The 19,821-nt window shown below is 32.1% G+C and overlaps 1 protein-coding gene and 1 long non-coding RNA gene across 11 annotated transcripts in view; one reads left to right on the forward strand and one right to left on the reverse strand.

Moving 5' to 3' along the window:
* ANKRD26 (ankyrin repeat domain containing 26) overlaps positions 1–11,373 on the forward strand; it is an 89,784-nt gene extending 78,411 nt beyond the window's left edge. For 3 of the 10 annotated variants that reach the window (XM_074268184.1, XM_074268185.1, XM_074268183.1), the window contains 4 exons: positions 1,562–1,779; positions 2,970–3,195; positions 9,500–9,545; positions 10,679–11,044. In XM_074268184.1, coding sequence (XP_074124285.1) covers positions 1,562–1,779; positions 2,970–3,195; positions 9,500–9,545; positions 10,679–10,827 — 639 coding nt within the window. In that variant the 3' untranslated portion in view covers positions 10,828–11,044. Of the gene's footprint in view, positions 1–1,561; positions 1,780–2,969; positions 3,196–9,499; positions 9,546–10,678 lie in introns of all 10 variants that reach the window. The other 7 variants (XM_074268186.1, XM_074268188.1, XM_074268187.1 and 4 more) reach the window with 4 other exon arrangements.
* Positions 1–17,814, reverse strand: part of LOC141543251 (uncharacterized) — a 65,000-nt gene extending 47,186 nt beyond the window's left edge. The window contains exons 1-2 of the long non-coding RNA XR_012482394.1: positions 17,513–17,814; positions 9,776–9,907 (exon numbers count right to left, since the gene is read on the reverse strand). This is a non-coding gene — a long non-coding RNA (uncharacterized LOC141543251). The remainder of the gene's footprint in view (positions 1–9,775; positions 9,908–17,512) is intronic.
* Between the last annotated feature and the right edge of the window lie 2,007 nt (positions 17,815–19,821).

Genomic DNA, 19,821 nt, shown 5'->3' on the forward strand with positions numbered 1-19,821 from the left:
AGAACATTATTTTTGGATTATTTCGTGCATTATTGTGTCAAGATCACAATTTTCAGGCAGTCCAGTTATTCTTATATTTTCTCCTTTTAATCTGTTTCCATATCTGTCATTTTTATTTTGTTTCACATTCTGTTCTATTTTATTCTTTATAATATGTTTGTTATTTTGGGGATCTCATAGCTTCATTGGCTTCCCCTTGCCCAATTCTAATTTTCAAAGAATTGTTTTCATCTTTGAGACTCATCTCCTTTTCTAGTTGGCTAATAATTTTTTTCATAGTCATCATGTTCCTTGTATGGTTTTTGTTTATTTATTTAGTTAGTTAGTTTTTAGTTTTTCCTCAAGACCTTTCATTTGATTTCTAAATTCTTTTTGGAATTCTTCCATAAATTCTCTTTAGGCAGAGAGCCATATCACATTACTCTTTAGGGTAGAAGCTTTTTTTTTTTTTTTTTTAAATTTCAGGGATCTCTTCTAAAGAACCATAGTCTTCCCTGTTCCCATACTAGGTTTTTATAGTTGGTCTTTCTTCTTTGCCGGTTTTATTAAAAAACAAACAAACAAACAAACAAAAAAACAAACACAAGAGTATTAGTGTAAATACCTCTAATCCTGGAGTGTGGGGGGGTGGGAAATGGTTGCCTCAAGCTTCACCTTAGATCCCCAAACCAAGAGCTCCACTCTCCAGCAAATACCTGCAATCATCAGTGTCCCTGCCCGTCCTACTTCTGCACTTAGCAGGTGCTAGTTCCTTCTCACCTAGGGCTGAATGTCTACAGTACAGCTAGGCCTGGCATTCCTAATCATCCTCTGTCTTCTCAGACTCAGACCCTGATTCCATATAGTCCAGAATGTGAAATTCTCTGTGGTTCCTGCTGAAGCTCTGGCCACATCCAGCTAACCTCAGGGTTCCCCACTCTGTGTTTCTGTGGAACTAACCCAGAGGCACTTCATTGATTAATCCCAGGCCTGGATCTTCAGATCTTCTCTGGTTGTATCTGGAGGATCCTTGTTCTACCCCAAGTCTTCTTGGTTTTTCACCAATCTATGTTTGCCCTTATATATAAATTTGTTCTATCTGTGGGGGAAATTGGGAGAGTTTGAAATTTACCAACCTACTTTGCCATCTTCCCAGAATCCTCCCCTTGCTATCCACTTTTAAAAATAGTTGGCATAATTTTAAAAATTGAAGGGTGACATTTTTCTTCCCAATAGATATTTTAGTTGTAACAAAATATTCTGAAAAATTCTAGAGTTTAAAATCATACATATTGGGTTTTTTTATAATTTAACATATTAGCACAAGGATTAGAATTTGTGAACTAATATCCAATAGAAATAGTTTGGGTTTTTCTTAACTTCAAATTTAACTCAGCTGACCTTGATGTTAAGTTCTTTCAAAGTTAGATCTATTTTTAAGAATTCAGAATTGTTCTCTGAATCACTAACTGAAATAGAAATTGAAATTGAAACAGAATGTGGCAATGAACTTCTTATAATTTTAAGAATAGAGTCAGGCATTTTTTGTTAACTTTTTTTCTTTGTTTTCCATTTGCTTTAGACACAAGCAGCAACTCAAGATTACTTAGAACAATCAAGAGAAAATAACAATGCTTCAATAAGAAACCAAATGGAGAATCGAATTCGAGATCTAGAATCTGAACTCTCCAAAATGAAAAACTCACATCAAGACTCTACTAAAGCAGAACTAGAGATATACAGACAGCTTTATTCTGAAGAATTAAAAATCAGAGAATCACTGTCAAACAAATTAGACAGGTAAATCTGAATATAGACACTGGGGGAAAAGTACTTAATTTTACCAGATTACTTTTAAAGTTTTCCATTTTGAATATAACTAATACTTAATGGACATATTTATGATTTTGAGAAATGAGAGAATATTCTTTTGTAAATTTTAACAAGCCAAATATTTTTAAATGTTAAATATATACCAAGGAATGCATTAAAAAGATGATACAATGGCTATAGAGTCAAAGGACCTGACTACTTCTGTATTATCTTGAACAACTCCACTCCTGGGGCCTCAGTTTCTTTATCTTTAAAAGCAGGACGTTTCATTAGGTAGCTTCTAAGATCCCTCTCTGTCTTTAATCTATCATCCTATGAAATTTATTTATTTTTAAGTGTGCCTTTTTTATATGCTATATCTCTTTTCATTATTTGCTACAAATTAATCCTTCTTTAATGAAGTTAGATAACTTGAAAATTAGAATAACATTTTTATTATTTCACTGAATTACAATATTAAAAGGTTTAAAGTATATTGGGAAATGTATTACAGAATCATAGTAATATGTGACACATTATAACCTTTGTGCAGGTGAAAGCTTTTTGAGGAAATGAATGGAAGGGAAAAGAAAGATATTATACATATATTACATAAGGCTTTAGATTAAAGTGTTGGATAGCCAAAAGATACCATCTGTTAAAGAAAAAGGGATTTGTCAATATTCCTTGCTATATGTCTTGGTGACTATGCTGGGAAGGTTTTATGGGCTGTCTAATTATTTGAGATCTTCAGGACAATGTTTTTTTTTTTTTAGCCTCAACTGAGTCACCTCTTTTTCTCCTTCGAGACTGCAACCCTGAGTCATTTGGCTACTACCTGAGACCCTTAAAATAATTCTAGTAATTTTCATATGAATTTATAGAATACAAGTGCTTTTAATGGCTTCCTTAAAAATCAGATTAATAAGGAATCCCAGATTTGCAAGTATCTTTTGTGGTTTGTTTTGTTTTGAATTTTCCCAGGACACTCTGAAAATCTTTTTCTTCTCTCAGTTAACATTTGTTAGGAAAGGATCTTAATGGAAGTAACTGAATTACGTAAAAAACTTAAATAACTTACATACTTTAATTGTTTTTTAGAGTGAAGAAACTATAGGGGAAAGCATTATGATAGCATTAACAAAAAATACCATTTATGTGCTTTGAATTGTTCACAGAACTAATGAGAGGCTAGCTGAGTTGAGTTCCAGACTACTAAATGAAAAACAAAAGAGTAGAATTTTAATCAACAGTTTTACAAGCCCAGTTCTGGAGCCCCCTCATGTTGGGGATCTTCATACTACTATGGTCCTCAATAGGCGTCTCATTCCAAGAGGAAATTTATTATATTCTACTGGAAACACAGTGTCTTCAACAAACAGCATGGAGGCCTACTTGGCAAAGGTTGGTCATTTAGAAATTTTATTTTTACTTCCTTTATGTTAAAGATATAATCTAAAATATTCATTGTGGTAAAATTTCCTATTTATGTATTTTTGAATGTATCATATTGATTTTTGTGATTAAAGGTGGTTCTTTTAACTAATGATAATTTAAAATACTGGATAATCAATTTTAAAATCTTTTTTAGATCCACAACTATCACATATTCCAATCTATTAACTTCTTAAATATAGTCATACCTAGTTTTACACAAGTTTTGTAACTTTGAAGTGAAATTCATGTAAGAATTCTTTAAATTGTATATTATTTGACACCAACCAATATTTAAAGAGAGACTTATCTTCATTGATTTATTTTCCCATGGTAATAGTGTTGAGGTTGGGAAGGGATCCCAAAAGGCTGGGGATCCCAATGTCACGAGGTGTCTCAAAAGAATTTGTAGGCTGGACCCATATACAAGTCAAGGGGCAAAATTTATTGTGATTGTAACACCAATTGAAGTGGGCTAAATTCCAAAAGAATTTTACAAAAAATCTGGAAAAAGGGAACACCTTTATCCAGTTCTTCATGTCATTGATATGCTAATTTTATGGTCCAAAGATAGAACTGAGGAGTGGTCTCAAGAATATAGTTATCACTGACTAACAGAGAGTCAGTAATGTTTATAGGACTATTCTAGGGCCAGAAGACTTGAAATCATTGACAGACAGATTGTTAGAACAATAGTATTCTAAGGTAAGAGGGCCACAGGATCACTTTATCTTCCCTAAAATCTAAGGGAAGAAATACTATTATATTCCTAGGCCAGAGGACTTTACAATCATTGACAGACTGCCAGAACAGTAACATTTCAAGGTTGGGGGAGAGGGGACCTCGGGATCATAGATTCTAAAGCCAGAAGACTTTAGAATCACTTATAGATTGTTAGAATAGAAGCCCCCCCCCAAAGTCAGGGGAACCTCCCTAGTGCTGTCTCTCCTAGAAGCTATATTCCTTCAATAGCATCTTAACTTTTTTTTAAAATCTGATACTTTTGTTTCTTTTTCAGAATTTCTTTAAACAAATGTGTATATAAATACAAAAAACCCCACACATATAAACACACCCGTTTTTTAGAGTATCCTAAAGAAATCTTTTGCAAAGCAATCTCATGTAATGTAGATAGCTATATGTTAAATTGTTTCTTAGTTCATATTTGTATGAAGGTTTTCTTAAACTAGATATATAGTCTTAAGAGGCACTGTAGGTGTATAGCATTTTTCTCCCACTAAGGACTTTCCAGCCCTTACACAATAAATGTAATGTAGTCAACATTAAGTTTAGCAGCTGATAAAGACAGCTGCTAAAGACACTGCTAAGTGCCCTCAAAAATGTATTAATACATTAGTCAATTGATAAATTAATCAGTCAAGATAAAAGCATCTTGTAAGCATGATATTGATATAATATGAATTTTAGTTAATAAATCTTTCCTCTGAAGCATTTAATTAAAATATTCATTTTAAAAATAGTGTTTTGCAATTTTAAAGAAAATATTCACATTAAAGTCTCCTTATCGTTTCTTAGTTGATCACTTCATTTTACCTGTATAGACATAGACATTATATTTATTCTTTGAGAATAAATCTCACTTTCACTACTTTTCCCTCTTTTCACTGACCCTCTTTGTGTAAGATGTATATGTGTGTTCTTAACTTACTCAGTTCCTTGATCAGCAATCTGTTTCTCCTTACTCTTCTCTGTAACCACATTAGTGAAAAGGTGTGTAGTCAATTTTGCTCAGTGTTCTTTATTGTCTCTCCATTTGTGAGTCGGACCACTATGGTCTAATAACTGATTTTTTGAAAGTATCCTCCATATTAATGCATTTTTTGGTAATAATACTTCATTCCAATGGTACAAAGCTTATGGGAAAAGTTATGTAATTTACACTAGGGGTTCTCAAACTATGGCCCGCGGGCCAGATGCGGCCCACTAAGGACATTTATGCAGCCTACTGGTTTATGGCAAATGGGCGGAGGGGCGGAGACAGAGTATGAGTTTTTGTTTTTAACTATAGTCTGGCTCTCCAACAGTCTGAGGGACAGTGAACTGGCCCCCTGTTTTAAAAGTTTGAGGACCACTGATTTACACAGTCAAATAAAGGGTAAAGAAGAAATGATTTGGGAAAACCAAATTTATTATTTTTTCTTTTACAGTGAATTCAGTGATTTATCATCTTAAAAATAATTTTCATTTCTTTTTTATGTGTTTATTTAAAATTTAAATACAAAATTTTTTAAAAATAGAAAAATACACACACAAATTGTCAAGTTCTCAGTAGAACATTGGGAAGGATTCAGAATATTGAACAATAAATTTCCATTTCAAGAAAGCATATTTAACAATACAAGGCATTCATAAACTGTCCATTTCTTTGTTGTACTTTTTATTTTATCATTTCTTATGCTTTTCCTCCCCATCTTCTCAAAAGAGGCTGCAGTATATACATAAAGAACAATTAATTTCAATACTGCATAAACTATCTGGAAAAATAGGTAAAGAAGGAATCCTGCCAAATTCCTTTTATGAAACAAATATGATACTGAAACCTAAACCAAGAAGAGCCAGAACAGAGAGAGAAAATTACAGACCAATCTCCCTAATGAATATTGATACAAAAATTGTAGATAAAATATTACCAAGGAGATTATAAGAAGTTACCAGTAAGATAATATACTTTGACCAAGTGGGATTTATACCAGGAATGCAGGGCTGGTTCAATATGAAAAAACTTTCCATAACTGACCACATCAATAACAAAACCAACATAAATCATATGATAATCTCAATAGGTGCAGAACAAGCCTTTGACAAAATATAGCATCACTTTCTATTAAAAACACTTTAGAACATAGGGATAAAGAGGGCTTTCCTTAAAATAATAAGCAGTGTCTATTTAAAACCAACAACAAGCATTATTTGTATTTGAGAGAAGCTGGATGCATTCCCATTAAGATCTAGGGTGAAACAAGGATGCCCATTATCAGCACTATTATTCAATATTGTACCATAAATGTTGACTTTAGCAATAAGAAAATAAAAAGAAATTAAAGGAATTAGAATAGGCAGTGAGGAAATAAAACTATTACTTTTTGTAGATGATATGTTGTTATATTTAGAGATTCCTAGAAACTCATCCAAAAACCTACTGGAAACACTTAACAGCTTTAGCAAAGTTGCAGGATATAAAATAAGCCCACACAAATCATCAGCCTTTCTACATATTGCTGACAAAGCCCAGTGGATAGAGCAATTCCATTTAAAATAACTATAAATAAAATAAGATTTTGGGGTGTCTACTTGCTTAGACAAACCCAGAAACTTTATGAATATAATTACAAAACACTTTTCAAACAAAATCATATCTAAATAATTGGTAAAATAGCAATTGCTGGTGGGTAGGCCAATCTAATATAATAATAATGACAATTCGGCCTAAATTGAATCTACTATTTCAGTGCCATACAAATCAAACTGCCAAAAAATTATTTTTTTAGAACTAGGAAAAATAACACAATTCATCTGGAAGAACAAATGGTCAAGAATATCAAGGGAATTAAAGAAAAAAAAAATACGAAAGATGGTAGCTTAACAGTACCAAACCTAAAACTGTATTACAAGGCAACAGTCTATTTGGTACTGGCTAAGAAACAAAGTGGTGATAAATGGAATAGATTAGATTAGTAATCTAGTTTTTTATAAACTCCCAAACTCCAACTTCTGGAATAAGAACTCAGTATTTGATAAAAATTTCTGGGAAAACTGGAAAATAATATCAGAAACTCAGCATAGACCTAAATCTCACATCCCATACCAAAATAACGTCAAATTGGGTACATGGTTTGGGCATAAAGGATGATTTCATAAATAATAAGATCTGTCAGATCTTTGGAAAAGGGAGGAATTTATAATCAAAGAAAAACTGAAGAACATTATAAAAGGCAAAATGGAAAAAAACTTTGATTACATTAAGAATACAGTGATGTGTGTATTTCATTCTTAAAAAGATTTTGTAAAGTCTAAAAAGTATGTAGATGGATCACTTGTACTCATTGTCCTTGCAGTGAACTTTTTTGAGTGCAACAATATTGTCTCTAATTTTGTTCTATCTTTTGTTATCTCTTTACTGAAAAATCTTATATATATCAAATAACCCTTCAGTGCTTTCTTAATTATATTTCCATGAGTAAAGATTTCTTCATACTTGATCTGATTCAACTTCTCTTCCTGATTCATCTTTAATGTTGTATCTACATTATCTTATTGAAAACTAAAGTGTTAAAGTTGTCTTGACTTGACTTTTGAAAATAATTCTCTCATTTTACAAATGAGTAAAGCCAAAGAAAAGTTTATCGACTTGCTTAGGAACTGTGAAATATCTCAAATAGGATTTGAATATAGATATTCCTGATTTCCAACTCCATTATCATAGCCCTGATATCTTGTCTCTCCAGAAATCTCAATTGTTTATGTAGCTTTATATAATTTTGTTCCTTCTTTTCACATTTGTATGTGTCCTTCTCAGTGTTTTACAAATGAATTTATCTTCTAAACCATGTCACCCTCTTTGTCTCTCAGTTTTATCAGGAACTTCAGTACAATCTGGCTAAAGTCACTTCTTGGCTTTTTTGACCTTCTCGTTGAGTTGGCCTTTTTTTTTTTATCACTTGACCTTATTACCATTTCCCATAAAATTTTCATAGTTTTATCATTTTGCATATCTTATCTTTTGCTATCAAATCACCATCTGATTTTTAATGGGTTAGATTGAAGTAATATATAAAAATGTCTTCTCATGTTTTGTCACTTATGACTTGATGCGTATTTTTATCATTTAAAAAAAAACCTACTCAATATTTATATTACACTCAGACTGCTAATGTCATTCCCAAAACCATAGCCAGTCTTTCCTTATCATTTAATAATGGATTTTTGTTTGTTTGGTTGGTTGGTTTTTTAAACTTCTAACTTTTTCAGGCAGAAAATAGTCAGGAGAGACATACAGAGAGACAAACATAGATTTCTTAGAATCTTGAAAACTTTTGTCTCCTTCATTTCTCAAACATGAACTATGTTTTCTAGCATACTTCCTGGAATCTCCTCCTATTCTCATCTTTGTTTCAAAGTTACTAAGGATCAAAATTAGTTTTGACTTAAGAAACTCTGTTTTTAATAGATTTTCTCTACTTAATTCTTTTCAACAGATATTGGCCCAAAGGCTACAATTATAATGATGGTGAACTTTTTGAAGATCCTTATAATAAGCATTGTGATAGGAATTGGCCAAATAACATGAGAAACTATGGTTCTTGTTACCTTTGGATACATAGTAAAACCAACTATGGTTCATCCTTCTAAGTCATCCTTCAGTTTAACTAGAAACTTCATTTTGTCTTCTCACTTATTTCAGTAATATCAATATGTGTGTTAGTTGATTTCTTCCAATAGCATAGCATTTTATTAGTCATCGTACATTTACATTACCAACAGTTAAGTTAATGTTTATAAAAATGACTAAAAATTATGATTGATTCTTAGCACCATTTCCCCATTTGTGGAGGAGGGGTCCCATTCAGGAGGACTTATGATTTACCCTACCCTTGCATGAGGCCAGCCTTATTGAGAAATATCATATTAGGTTAAGAGTGGTTAGAGTATCAATATGATAATTTCTCAAATCTAAAAACTGAAATAATAGGAATTGTCTTGGAGGATGTATAGATGTATAGGTAGTGCTTTATACTTAGTAAAACATTTGACATATATTATCTAATATTATCCTTATAATGCCCTATAAAATATCAGTGTAAGTATCATTACCATTTTGCATAGGAGAAAATTGTAGCTCATAGATTAAGCTTGTAGTTGGAAAGTAACTTTAATATAAAAGAATATTTTTTTATTTATAGATTTTTGAAAACTGTACTGGTTTCTTTTTTTAAAAAATATTTATTTTTTAACATTTATAAATAGCTTATAAATTTTGCTTTATTGGTGTCAGCTTGGGTTAAAATGAAGACCTGGGATTGACTCTTTCCAGGAAATTGGCACTGATGAGTGGAAACTGATATATAGCAAGCCTAGGGTAACAAAGCAGACATACAATACCTTCTATGGCTAAATTAAGTTTATTAGTAATTTCTTTGGGTGTCTGTGATGCTTTAAAAGATTTTTTTGAGTTCTATATATTATTTGTGGCTCTTATTCCTCATTTACTTCATTGTTCTGAACAGTGTTTTAATTTTTTTTTTTTTTTTTTCAGATGCGGCAGGAGTTGGACAAAAGCATAAGTAGGGAACTTGATGAAGGTATGTACAAATAGTTCATAAATAAAATATCACAATTTGATGCTATACCTGATTTTTATAAATTGCCACAAAGGAGCTATTCCTTCGTCTTTACCACTTTAAAGTAACCATGAATTCTTCTATGCCAGTGAAATTTAAAATGTAGCAGGTTCTTTCTAATAAGCTGTAAAGCTAGCACAAATCCAGAGATAGACTGTATCTGTTTCTAGAAGACAAACCTGGCTACTTACAGAGAGGCTTAGATCCAGTTGATTGGTCAATAAGTGATGAAGTCTTTGGTCACAATATCCCACGAAATAGAAATATAATTGATCCTCAGTTCTGTATAACTCCTTCTGCTCTTCAGATATGAAGACAGTCATCTACTTTTGGAGGATGCAGAAGATTGTTGTTCAAGAAAAGTTTGTACTAGAGAGCTATTGAAATCATATACAAGTCTTGAGATTCTATTATTTTGTTTAATTCTGTGATTTCAAGAGAGTGAATGGGAAAGGGATCAAAAGACACTCAGAATCCCATAATTCAAAAACCACCTACAAATGGCATCTATAAAAATTAATCCTTAATTTACAATCTTTTTTTCTAGTAATCACCAGTACTGGAAGAACAAAGTGATATTCATATGACACCTTGTTGCATATTTGCAGACTTCAACAAAATTTAGAAAGAAGTGAATAGCTATATAGAAGTGTACTTCACATTTTCCTCAAATAGGCAAATAAAATAATTGGCATAGTTGGTTTCATTGTGATCCTAAAGGTAATAATAAACATAATTAAATAGGAAATAGAGCTCAACAGAAGCAAAAGTAAAGAGACCACCATGAACATAATTATATGTGCAGCTTATATACTGACTTGTATTACAGAGGGTGAAATAAAAATACTATATGAACAATTTGATGAATTGCTCCAAATGTAATTATAGAGTCCAACATTTATATAACACTTTAAACTTTGCAAAACATTTTGCATACAGTGTCTAATTTGAACTTCAAAACATACCCAGTATGGTAGGTGACTTCAGGAAAACTTGAGTTCAAGTCCTCCCTATGATATATATTGTCCATAAGGCCATAGGTAAGTCACTTAACTTCAAATGTAAATTTTTTTTTCTTCCTTTTTTTCCCCCAGCTAATGCTGAATTTGAATCGAGATCTTGCTGGGCTTTTCCAGTAGGATCTACCGATGAGTCCACAAGAATGCCAAATCTGAATCAGGATCCAGTTTCCAGGGCAACTCAGGAATACTTAGAAGTTTTAAAAAAAAATTACATGCTTTAAAAAAAGGAAGAAATAATCTACATTTACGAAATGAGCTATGTTTACATAATATTTAATGGGTTTCCATTAAATATATAAATGAGAAAAAATCTAATGTATTAGAAAATGTATCATAAGTTTTAATATGTACTATTTGAATATATGTGTATATAAATATATTTATATAGTTATTAAAATTTATTCATATTTATATCCCCTAAATTGTTTGTTGTTGTTACTCTAGAAACCACTAAATTGTGTAACACTCTTGTTATCTTTCTCTAAAAGTTGTATTGTGTTTTCTATTAAATATGTAAGATTAAGCATTTAGGAAATTTAGGTATAATTATTTTGATAAATTGCTGCTATTTCTACTATCAGTATTTGAATTTTAATATAAGGTGTAACAGTGCCATAAACTTTATATGTAGCATTTCAACTTATTGTAAGTTACAGTGCTCTTAAACTATTTTGTTTTTAAACTTTAGCTAAATGAATCAAATACATCATTTCTCCTGCAAGTCTTATGATAACAATAGTTTTCTTTATGAAATCTCTAATTTAGTAAACCTATATTTATTCAAATCCTAATTTTCTTATCTTTTTTTCTTAAAAATTTTCAGAGTTGGCTATAACATTACCTAAAAATCAATCTGGCTGCTGCTTATTTTTCTACCAAGATGAGAATTTTTTTTTTACATTTTTAAAATAAATTTTACTATATTTATTAAAAAAAGCATTCTTAACTATATAGCCTAATAGAAAACCAAGCATGATTGGTATTTAGCGAGCTTAATGTAGTTTGCCAACTCTTAAGTTAAATCATCCATGGAGGAAATTTCCACGTTGGGAGTTTCCTACAGTGATGGCATTATGGGTCAGGGCCACATACTTATGAAGATGTGCACATAGATATACACATGCCTGCACAAGTGCACACATATACATGTACAGACACATCCCTTATGTGCCAGACTTTCACTTCATCTCAGATAATCATTCAGCAAACATTTATTGCTTACCAATTATGTGAGATATCTAGATGAATAAGATATGTTCTCCTTGTCCTCAAATGTCAAATATTCTTATGGGGGAGAAAAGATCATATACATAATGGTCATAAGAAAGAATATAAAGTATAATTAGAGGAAAGTACAAAACAGTATGGCAAAATGAATTCAAAGAATTATAAAAGGGAACAAATTCAGTAGAACTGAAGACCTGGAAAAGAGATTTTACATATATATATGAAGCTGGAAAGGCCTTTAAAGTTCATCCAGTCTAGAAGTTCTTAAAGATCTATGAAAGTCTGGTAAAACCTGTGGACTTCTCGGAATAACATTTTTCAGTGAATGGAATATAAAGGAAATGAAAAGTTAATATATGAATATATAAAAATAATTATTTTCCCATCAAAGCCCCCCCCCAAATCTACTCAGAGACTACTTGTGGGTCTATAGGATCCTGGTTAGGGACCCTGATCTAATTCAGTGGCCTTATTTTACTTATATGGAACTGAGGCTCAGACAGGTTAAGTGAATTACACCCAAAGCTCTTGCCATTGTTCAGTCATTTCAGTTATGTCCAATTCTTGGTGACATTAAGTGGATTTTCTAAGCAAAGATGCTGGGGTAGTTTGTCATATCCTTCTTCTCCAGCTCATTTTTCCAGGAGGAAACTGAGGTAAAAAAGATGAAGTGACCTGCCTAGAGTTACACAGCTAGCAAGTGTCTTAAGTCCAAATTTGAACTCAGGCATTCCTGACTCCAGGCCCAGTGAGTTGTCCATTGCATCACAAGTTTACACAGGTAGTAAGTATCAGAATTGGGATTCAAAATTAAGTTCCCTAACTCCAAGGTCTACCCTCTCCTCTTTTTATTATGAATATTATAAATATCAATATTTCCACTTATAAATAAAAACAAAATGATTTATAGTTAATTTAATATTTATTACATAACTTTTCAAATATATAGTTTTTTTTTTTCTTCATGGTGATGTTTTTTATTTTTATATTGCATTTTTATATCAATAGATCCCTTGTAAAAAAGTAAAACTAAACAAAACTAACAATATGGTGACATCCTCAGAACATGGAAAATTTCCACATCTGTTGCTTCCCTCAACCTCTTTATTCTTAAAAAACAAATACAATGAATTTTCTTGAAAATTCATTGTAACAAATATGCATAGTCACGCAAAACAAATTTTCTCATTGGTCCTAAAAGTCTTAGTGGCATTTTAAGCTTTAATAATTTCAAGTTGAATGCTACAAAATTAAAAAAAACAAACAAACATAATTTGAAAGTTTTAATTATTTAAATTTCACATTTAGAGCACACTGTCAGTATGTTTTTTCTAGTGCAACAGTTCTGAATGACATTCTCAAACTGGTGGGTCAGTCAATGGAAGAGGTCCTTCCTACTTAGCTATTTCTGTCATCGGATATATGTCCATTAGATTTTTTTTTCATTTCTGATCCCATAAAAACTCTATATCAATCAAAACCTCATTCTTGGATGATTTTAAAATTAAGATTGCAAATGCAATCCTTTACAAATGTGATCTTGCTACTTTCTAATGAAAGTTTAAACAATATAACACAAGATAGAGATCATGTTTAATTTTAGTAAATATATTGATATTTTCAAATGATTTTTCAGATGTTGATTTTGTAAGTGCTTTTGTTTTTGTTTTTAGCATTTATATTTCTGAAGTTTTTAAAGTTTAAAAATTGACTAAGATTTTTTAAATGTATTACTATATATATAGTTCTCATTCTGCACCCTAAAAGTACTACCTCTATGTCAGGAGATAACTCTGCTAACACCTATGGGAACCTGTTACTGATTGCTGCTGTCAGTGTATTAACAGGCTAGCAGGAAGGAAAGGATGCATCTAAACTGGATTAAAGACAGGGTTTCAAGGAACCTGTATATAACTGAAAGGCATCGGAAACTGGTGTTTGGGACATATAGCCAAAGGAATAGATCTTTGCTACAAGATATTTATTCATCAATTACATATATTGTATATACAGGATATAAAAACACATGTTGCTCCCCTCCACTCAGAAAGAAGGTAAAGAGGGAGAGAGGAAACACCTTTATGTATATTTTGATTTATTTGGAAAAGTTTCATAGACAGGACAGAAGATAATCCAAGATGGAATACAAAAAGTGGAAAAAAATTCCTGAGGCGTAGAGGAAAATTGATAGATATCTCAAATACCTGTGGTTATAGAAAAATATGCCAGAAGAAAGGCAGGAGACAAATCTAATACTGAAGCTATATAAATGTATCCCATACAATTAAATAAAATAACATCCTATATTCCACAGTATATTGAAGCTGGGCAAGGTTAACAGACATAGCTTGGCTGACACCATATAATACCTAAGGTCCCTTCCAGTTCCATGATTCTACAGAAAACATCCTTATAGAACATATGGTTAAAGTCCTGCAACTAATGGCTCCCATACCTATATCATTATGGGGTTGTGGAGTGATTTAGGAAAATACAATGGCATCTTGTTTAGAAAATACATTTTAGTGTTGACTCATTTAGGAATTATTTTCCTAATTGTAGTCCCACCTCTTCATTACCTTCAATAAGGTTTATAGGGTGTATCTGTTTGAAAATTAAGTAAAATGTCAACACATTATCTTAAGGCCATGCAGTTGTACTCAGGGAGCCAAACTCAGACTATATACTGAAATAATACTGACTGAATCTGGTAATCCTTTGAAATAGTGCATTCTCTCTTTGTTCAACCTTACAGGTTCACAAACTCTTTTCTCAGTTCATGCAGAAGGAACTCTTCCCATTTGATCCGTCAGTGCAGAACTGGGCCTCATCAACCAATTTGTAAGAGATTTACATGTAAAACAAACATCTAACTTATGAATTTCCAATCAAAAATTATATGCCTAGGAAGATGCATTGTGGCACATGATTGACAGAAAATTAGTCTTACAAACAAGAAGTTGTGGGGTTCAGATCCCACCTCTGACACATATGTGGTCCTGGGCAAGTCATTTAACTGTTCTGTGTCCTAATGATTTTCTGTGACTAGAAGTTACAAAGAAGGAATTGACCTGCATTGATAGAGGAAGCACTTCAAGGGAAACTCCATGTATCAGTGAATTTACAAGTCTGAAGGGAAAGAAGGTATACTTGGGATCCAGGCCTTAGTCTGTCCTTGGTAGATCAACTCATAAAATTAATCAGGTGTTTTCCTGATGAAAAGAGAATCAAGTTGGAAAAAATAATTCCTAATGCTGTATTTTCTCATGAACCATATTTCTATTCAAATGTGATTATATAATAAAGATGGTTTATGATCATGTAGTAATCATTTATATCATGTATATATATAATATCAATATCATTTGAATTACTGAATAGAATTTTTTAAAGTTATATTAGTGAAGTCAGACTTATTAGTGAAGTTGGACTTATGAAAAGTCATTATATAGCTTTAGTTTGAGCTTCAGTGCTAGAATGTCATTACTAAAATAATAGTTATAAACACAGTACAGTAATTTGTTAGACACTTTACAAGGAAATACACAACATTTCCAACTCAATGAAAATATTTACTAAAATATTTGTCAGAGTTCACTAAAATGTGTTGAGTCCCAAAAGAAAGCTAGCTTACTATTAGTATCTTGGGAGAGATCCTTAATCTACTCTTAAATCTGAAACTTAATATAGGCAAAAAACACTTCTGATTCTAACCCGACACTGGCCAAGTCTTAACTCTCTTTCTTTTGTAAAGAGTCAGTTTTGAATTTTAAACTTATCCTTTCCCCTTCCCTTCATAAACATACATTCAGAACTCAGTTGATGTAATGACAAATACATCAACTCAGTTGATGCAGTGACAAATGATAAATTGTAAATATGTTAATAAATTGTTAACACCTGGTTTTTCCTTTACAAAGTGTGAACAGTTTTAATAGAATGGAATGATACTATTGGCTGAAATAAACATTGGCCACCAATGTGGGTTTTAAATAACTAAATTATGAAGTTAATAAATCAGTGATATCAGTTTAGCATTTGCTTTAGCAGGAAACAGTTAAAAAGCATCATAGCTGGAAGAGATTTCCCCAGAAATAGAATCATTTGATTCTGCTAGTACAAATGTAAATAGCATCTTTTGGTTATTTCCCAGGCTATTTAGTGGAGATCCTTACCTCATCGGCATGCTCTGCCCTTTGGATTTTCTTTGTCTTAAATGCTTGACTAGCCTTTGACCATCTTTTTTCTTGGAGTTTTGATACTTCTCTCTATTACCTAACTGGATTTGACTCCAGGAAAGAAATGGGCTTTGAACATTAAAGTCATCCACTTCATTTTACTGTAGGTTCTGCTGATAGGAGGCCAGCAAAAGAGAACTTGACCTATATGCAAGTGTTTCAATGAATTGGGACTGCTGGTCCTCTGTTACAGCTATGTTAGATAGGCCCTTTATCCCTTCCCTATATCTGTCTTTTGAGAAACTATATAAAGAACCTTCATAAAAGTTAAATATAAACCAACATTTAGCCATTATAAAAAGAAACATATGAAAGCAGCTCTTTTTCAATGTGATACTATGAATGTAGAACACTGTTAGAAATACTAGCTTTAGCAGCAGGATAAAAGAAATATCCCTATTTGCAGTTAACATGATGGCTTACTAATAAGACCCCAGAGAATCAGTAAAGAACTAATCATGATTAATCAATAAAGAAACTTCACTGAAGAAGCAGGAAACACAAAATGCATATTTCTGTACAGCTCTAACAAAAAAAAATGAATGATAGAAATTCAAAATAAATTATAAAATAAATAAAATATATAGGAATTAATCTACATGCCTAGGATATACATAAATGCAATCATAAAACATTCTTTACAGAAATAAAGGAAGATAAATAATTGAAGGGTTAGTAATTTTTCATGGTTGGATAAAAAAATCTATGTGGTGTGTATGTATGTGTATGTGCTTTTATATATATATATATATATATATATATATATATATATATATATATATATATATATATATATATATATATATATATATATGTATGTATATGAGATCACAGTTTCTAAATTAGTATATATGTATATATACATATAAGATCCACATTTCCTAAATTAGATTATAAATTCAGTTTTTTACCAGAGTAGCCTTTTTCAAATTAGAAAAACAGAGTAATAAAGTTCATTTGTTTAAGTGACTATCAAAATTAGTTTTCAAATATACCCTAATTGACAAAAACAAAAACAAGTACCCAAAAAGCTAGAAAGCAATCGCATAGAAATTAGGTTTTAGATTACCATTTTATACCTTTTACCACAACCAAGCTATAATAAGATATGTGACCTAAATATGAAAGGTCCAATTTTTTTAATTACAGGAAAATGGGAAGTAGAGTTATTAACAAATATAATTAAGCTCTAGGTAGGATTCTTAACCAAACAAAGGGTTATAGAAGTTAGCATAAAATAAAAAAATCATTTTTCATATAAAATTTAAAGACACTGTAATAAGTAGAGGATTAGTCTTAAAGTCAAAAAGAACTAGTCTTGACTATGACATGAACCAGCTGCATGACTATGGCCAAGAATTGCTGATCTCCATTAGTGGTTGAAATTTCTACACTAAAACTTATAAACAGTGTGGAAAAGTGGATGGAAAGTTGGACTCACAGTCAGGAAGAATTGGCTTAAACTCTCACTTCTGATACATATAATCACATAGTTGATCACTCATCTTCTGGAAGTCATTTTGCTACTGAGTGCCCCAGGCAACTCTCCATGGCTGTAAATTGCAGAGAAGATACCAATCTGCCTTTGTAGAGGAATGTTGGAATACACAGGAGCTACCTCACAGTGGCTGCTGGAGATCCAACCTAGAATGGATCTCCTCTTGCGAGAAGATGATACAAGGAGACTGAGAGGCAGTTGCTGTATACTGACCTCTCTGACTAAGAGGCCCTTGTGTTCTCTGACCTCTCTCTTCTTCCCTATGCCTCCAATTTATCTCATTCCCAGTCTGCAACACCTTTGTCAGCAAAGGCTGCCTTGAACTCCTTCAGATGTTATGATCCACAGCTATGGAAGCTCTCAGAGAATTGATCTGTCCCTTAACAGCGAAAGTTCCTCAATAGAGCACTCCTTGACTTAATCCAATCATACCAGCATCAGATATGTATTTTTTTTTAATTCTGATACCTGAGATATATAAGGAATGGAAATATGTCCAGACCTGCTTACTGGAGGATTGTGGTATCAGCCCAAATCCTGATCATGGGTGATGAGTGAAAGGGCAGAACTCAGGAAGATGGTCAAAACAGGAGTTCATTTTTTCAAAATTCTCTCAGCCTTATATACCCTAATACTCTTACATAACTATAGCACACTGGGCACGTGCTAACTACATACTGTGCATGGGGGACCACATAACCAACATGCTATTATATGCAGATGTCTCCTTGCCACTTTGATGTAACTTTTAATTACAACACAGATTGTTACACACACACACACACACACACACACACACTTCTCAAAAAGGTCAAGATGCCCTGGGCGGAGGGGAGAAAGAGGATGAGAATCCAAATTAGATACATCAGCAGGTTCCCTTTCTGGGCTGGAGGAATTCACCCAGAATTCCCCCACTATCTGTAACCCTCTGCAGAAATAAAGCCCTAAGATGAGTCATCCCCAATAAGATATGAAAATATAGTTCTCAAAAGAAGAATTGCAAACTATGTGACAAAAATGCACCCCATCACCAAGGGATATGTGGATAAAAACAACTCTGTGTTTTACTTTACACCCTACAAATTGGCAGAATGTGATAAAAGATGGAGAAGTCAGTGGTGAAAATGTCATTACATTTACACACAAAATTTCTGTTGATGGAGAAGTGAATTTGTCATACCATTCTAGAAAAAAAAAATTAATTTTATACAAGAAAAATCATTGCAATGCTAACTTGTAATAATCATTCACCTAGACAATCCCTTCTCTTATTAAAGAGATTAGGCCTTTAGATGTATAAAAATGCATATGCAATTAGGTACAAGTGCTATGTAATTTGACTTTGTCCAACTTTTTTTTTTTCTTTTCTGAAACTACAAGGAAATTGTTTATTAGGGGAAAGGAATGGAGAAATCATGAAAGGACTGATATATGTCCCAAGATCAATCTCAAGAAAGTTTGATAATTTTTCTTTTAAAGCATTCTTAATATTCTTTCTAGGTCAGAGAGTATCCAAAGATGGGTATATATTTCATTGCTGGAGTTGTAGCCATCATAGTAATCTTTGAATTTGAAGTTTACAAGAGACTTTAAGAGGATCATCAAAGTCAAAGCTTCTTAAACTGTGGGTTGCAGCCTCACATGAAGTCACATAACTGAATATGTGGGTCATGAAATTATGATTTATTGTCCATAAATGTTGATTTGTATACCTATTTTATCTACCTATATACTCGAGGTCATATAAAAATTTCTTGGATGAAAAAGGGTCATGAGTGGAAAAAAGCTTAAAAAGCCCTGATCTGGACCACCCCTATGAATAATTTATAAATAATGACACTAAAACACAGAACAGTTAAGCCCTATGATCAGAGCTGCAAAATTTGTGCTTGACCTGTCTCAAAGGGATTTGTTCAACTTAGGATATTCTAGAGGGGTGGCTAAGTGATACAGTAAATAGATTCACAAGTCTAGATTTCATTAGCCAGCAACTGGCTAATAGCAACATCGTGATAGCATTCTACATGGTATATTGGACTTCAAATGCAGAGCTCTTTCCAGTGTACATACAACATGCTTTTTCAAATAAAAATACTTTTGAGTTTTGTATAGTATGACAATGACAGTTATTCTTATATGCAGAAACATAAGAGTTTATATGTAAAATATATTTTTACATACTGCAAATTAAAATCTTGTAATAGAAAAAGACCAAGCTGCCTATGGCCCATCTGTTGGGAAAGGGAAATAAT

This window comes from Sminthopsis crassicaudata, chromosome 5, assembly GCF_048593235.1.
Source record: "Sminthopsis crassicaudata isolate SCR6 chromosome 5, ASM4859323v1, whole genome shotgun sequence".
Classification (NCBI taxonomy): domain Eukaryota; kingdom Metazoa; phylum Chordata; class Mammalia; order Dasyuromorphia; family Dasyuridae; genus Sminthopsis; species Sminthopsis crassicaudata.